The sequence below is a fragment of the Cebus imitator genome, unplaced genomic scaffold (genome assembly GCF_001604975.1).
Source record: "Cebus imitator isolate Cc_AM_T3 unplaced genomic scaffold, Cebus_imitator-1.0 Scaffold318, whole genome shotgun sequence".
Taxonomy (NCBI): domain Eukaryota; kingdom Metazoa; phylum Chordata; class Mammalia; order Primates; family Cebidae; genus Cebus; species Cebus imitator.
The window spans coordinates 105163-108533 of NW_016107633.1; the positions used below are offsets into that span (position 1 = coordinate 105163).

Below are 3371 nucleotides of genomic sequence, written 5' to 3' on the forward strand. Positions count from 1 at the left end.
AAAAAAACGAAAACAAAACAAGCACAAAACCAAAACCCAACGTTAATTGAAAGAAAGACGCTGTCATCTTTCCCTCTTGTGGTCTCCTATGCACCAGGGGGTTGCATTATGTCCACAGTGATGCTGACGGTGATAGCCAGCATTGGTTGGGCACTTTCCCTGAGCTGAGGGCCACGCATGGATCAATCCACATGTCAACAGCCCCCACACAATGACATAATCTACAGATGAGGAAAGAAGGCACAGAGAGGGACAGTCACTTGCTAAGGTCATAGAGCTGGGGAGAGGCAGAGCTGGGGTGTAGATCCACGCTGCGCTGACGGCTGAGTCTGCCCTCAAGGCAGTTCTGGACCCTCGTCCCCCACCCTGAGCTCAGGACTGCCCCCTCCCCACCACACACCCACTCCGCTCCCAGCACCAGGGCGAGTCTCACCAGAATAATGATGTTGCCCACGACGAGCAGGCCCACCACAACTGGAGAACCCTTCTCGGCCTCTGCTGCCGCTGCAGACGCCATCATTCTGCCCGGGACATAGGAGCAGGATGAGACCAGGAGTATAAAGGACTAGCCAGACCCCCAGCTCCGAGCCTCCCCAGCTGTGAGGGCTTGCTCCGGCTCTCTGCAGGGCCCAGGCTGGTACCGCTGTGCCCACAGTTCTGGCATTTTGCAGAAGAGGACACCTGGGCTCCGGTGGGGCAGTCACTGGCCCGAACCGGGCACTGCCGCTCCTGAGCCTCAGACCCCCCCATACTGCACCCAGATTCCCAGAGCCCCCTCCTCACCTTCTGTCCCTGGAGCCTCTCTGGCCAGCCCCACCCACTGTGGCTCCATATATATGCCCAGGCCCCTCCTTGGGCCGGTCTCCCAGGAAGGAAGGAGGGTGTGTGTGTGGTGTGGGGGGTGGACAAGAGGCCGAGCCGGCAGACCAGAATGGGTGAACAGCTTTGATGGGCTCCCTGCCACCCCCATGATTTATAGACCTGAAATTCCAGATTGTGCAGGACCCATGGCCTCTGGGTCCCAGGCTCCTGTAGTGGTGGAGGGGTTGGGGGTGGAGGGGTGTGAGCACCACCTGCTACCTCTCTTGCCAGGACATGGGTCATCCTGGGAGCAGGAGCAAGATCCAAATCAGGGTGGGGTGTGGTGGCTCAGGCCTGTAATCCCAGCACTTTGGTAAACTGAGGTGGGTGGATCGCTTGAACTCAGTAGTTTGAGACCAGACTGAGTAACATGGTGAAACCCTGGTTCTACAAAAAATACAAAAAAAATTATCCTGTCGTGGTGGCTCATGCCTGTGGTCCTAGCTACTCGGGAGGCTGAGGTGGGAGGATCGCTTGAACCTGGACAACAGAGGTTGCAGTGAGCCGAGGTCATGCCATTGCACTCCAGCCTGGGTAACAAGAGCGAAACTCCGTCTCAAAAAAAGAAAATTCTTTTCCTATCCTCCCCTGCACCTTCACCCATAAAGCAACAGGAGGTTGCATGCGGATGTGTGAACTCCGCTGCTGGGAGACGGGATGACATCACACAACACACCTGACTGCTTTAAAACAATGTGCTTATCACTCAGAAATGTGCACTCCAGTATTTACAGGAAAGTGACTTGGCATCCAGAATGTGCTTCAAGATACCCAGAAGAAAAGTGTGGGAGAAGGGGGGTGGAGGAGACAATGTGGGCGGTCCGCGGCTGATGTTGCTGGGCAGGTGAGAGGTGTGCGGGGCTCAGACACCACATACTCTAGGCTAGTCCACAATCGAAATTTCCCATAAGACACCTGGAAAGAAAGGCTGGGTGCGGTGCCTCACGCCTGTAATCCCAGCACTTTGGGAGGCCGAGTTAGGAGAATCATTTGAGCCAGGAGTTCAAGACCAGCCTGGGCAACATAGTGAGACCCCCCCCCATCTTTACCAAAAACAAAAAACAAAAATTCAGCCCTGCTACTCAAGTCCTCCTGCTGTGCAGAGCCCTGCTCCTCTCCCTGTGCCCTGGTTTCTTTGTGAAACGGGTACCTGCTGGGCCTGGGTTATTGGGCTGTGGGAAGACTGAGTGAGAGATGCCTGGATGCCTGAGTGTAGCACCGTGGGGAACTCGTGCTGGTGGCTGGCGAGGCGCCTGCCACTGAACTGGCTCCCAGTGTCCCCCTCCCCCCTCCCCCAGGCCTTACCGTGAGGACCATGGAGCGGCGGCGGCAGAGCGCGGCGCCAACACCAAAGCTGGCGACCACGAAGAAGGAGAAGCCACAGAAGATGGCGATCCAGGCACCAGCGAAGACATCATCCTTGCCCGAGATGCCCATCAGTGGGTACACGCGGTACTGGTCAGCTGTCACCCATACTGTCTCAGCAAACAGGGCCAGGCCTGACAGCTGACAGAGCGGCAGGTTAGAAAGGTCTGCTCGGGACCAAGAGCCCTGGCACCAGGCATCTCCAAGAGCAAGTTCCTTCCCCATTCGGAGCCTCCACCGCCCTCTCAGTAAAGCAGGCAAAGACCTCCCCTTCCATGAGCAGTGATGAGGGTGAACAGAGGCCAGGAGAGAAGAGGTGGCCCAGCCAGACCTCCGACCCCCATGCCCCAGCTGCCAGTTGCCTCAAGGATGAAAGGCTGGAACCGCAGCCTGGCACAGAGAAGACAGTCGGTCCATCTGCCCTCCCTTGATGGTGCTGTTATTCCCTGAGGAGGCGACATGGCCATGGCCATGAAAATTACAAATATGCCAGGCAAGGTGGCTCACCCCTATAATCCCAGCAAACTGTGTGAGGCCGAGGTGGGAGGATTGCTTGAGCCCAGGAGTTTGAGACCAGCCTGGGCAACATAGTGAGAGCCCATTTCTACAAAAAATAAAAAATTTAGACAGATGTGGTGATGTGCACCTGTAGTCCCAGCTACTCAGGGGGCTAAGGCGGGAGGATCAGTTGAGCCCAGGAGTTGGAGGCTGCAGTGAGCTAGGATCACACCACTTCACTGCAGTCTGGGCAACAGAGATAGACCCTGCCTCTAAAACAAACACAAGGCCAGGCGAGGTGGCTCACCCCTGTAATCCCAACACTTTGGAAGGCCGGGGCAGGCAGATCACCTGCGGTCAGGAGTTTGAGACCAGCCTGGCCAACATGGTGAAACCCTGTCTCTGCTAAAAATACAAAAAGTAGCTGGGTGTGGTGCCACATGCCTGGTACTCCAATATGGAGAAACCCCGTCTCTACTACAAAATAAAAAATTAGCTGGGCATGGTAGCACGTGCCTGTAATCCCAGCTGCTTGAGAGGCTGAGGCAGGAGAATCACTTGAGCCCAGAAGTCGGAGGTTGCAGTTAGCTGAGATTGGCCATTGCACTCCAGTCTGGGTGACAGAATGAGACTCCGTTTCAAAAAAA

At 55.9% G+C, this 3371-nt stretch overlaps 1 protein-coding gene across 1 annotated transcript in view; it reads right to left on the reverse strand.

Annotated features, from left to right (window-relative positions):
- UPK1A (uroplakin 1A) overlaps positions 1 to 3371 on the reverse strand; it is an 8630-nt gene that overhangs the window by 4314 nt on the left and 945 nt on the right. The window contains exons 3-7 of the mRNA XM_037729822.1: positions 2167 to 2367; positions 2012 to 2033; positions 642 to 681; positions 434 to 521; positions 95 to 164 (exon numbers count right to left, since the gene is read on the reverse strand). Of these exons, the coding sequence (XP_037585750.1) occupies positions 95 to 164; positions 434 to 521; positions 642 to 681; positions 2012 to 2033; positions 2167 to 2367 (421 nt within the window). The remainder of the gene's footprint in view (positions 1 to 94; positions 165 to 433; positions 522 to 641; positions 682 to 2011; positions 2034 to 2166; positions 2368 to 3371) is intronic.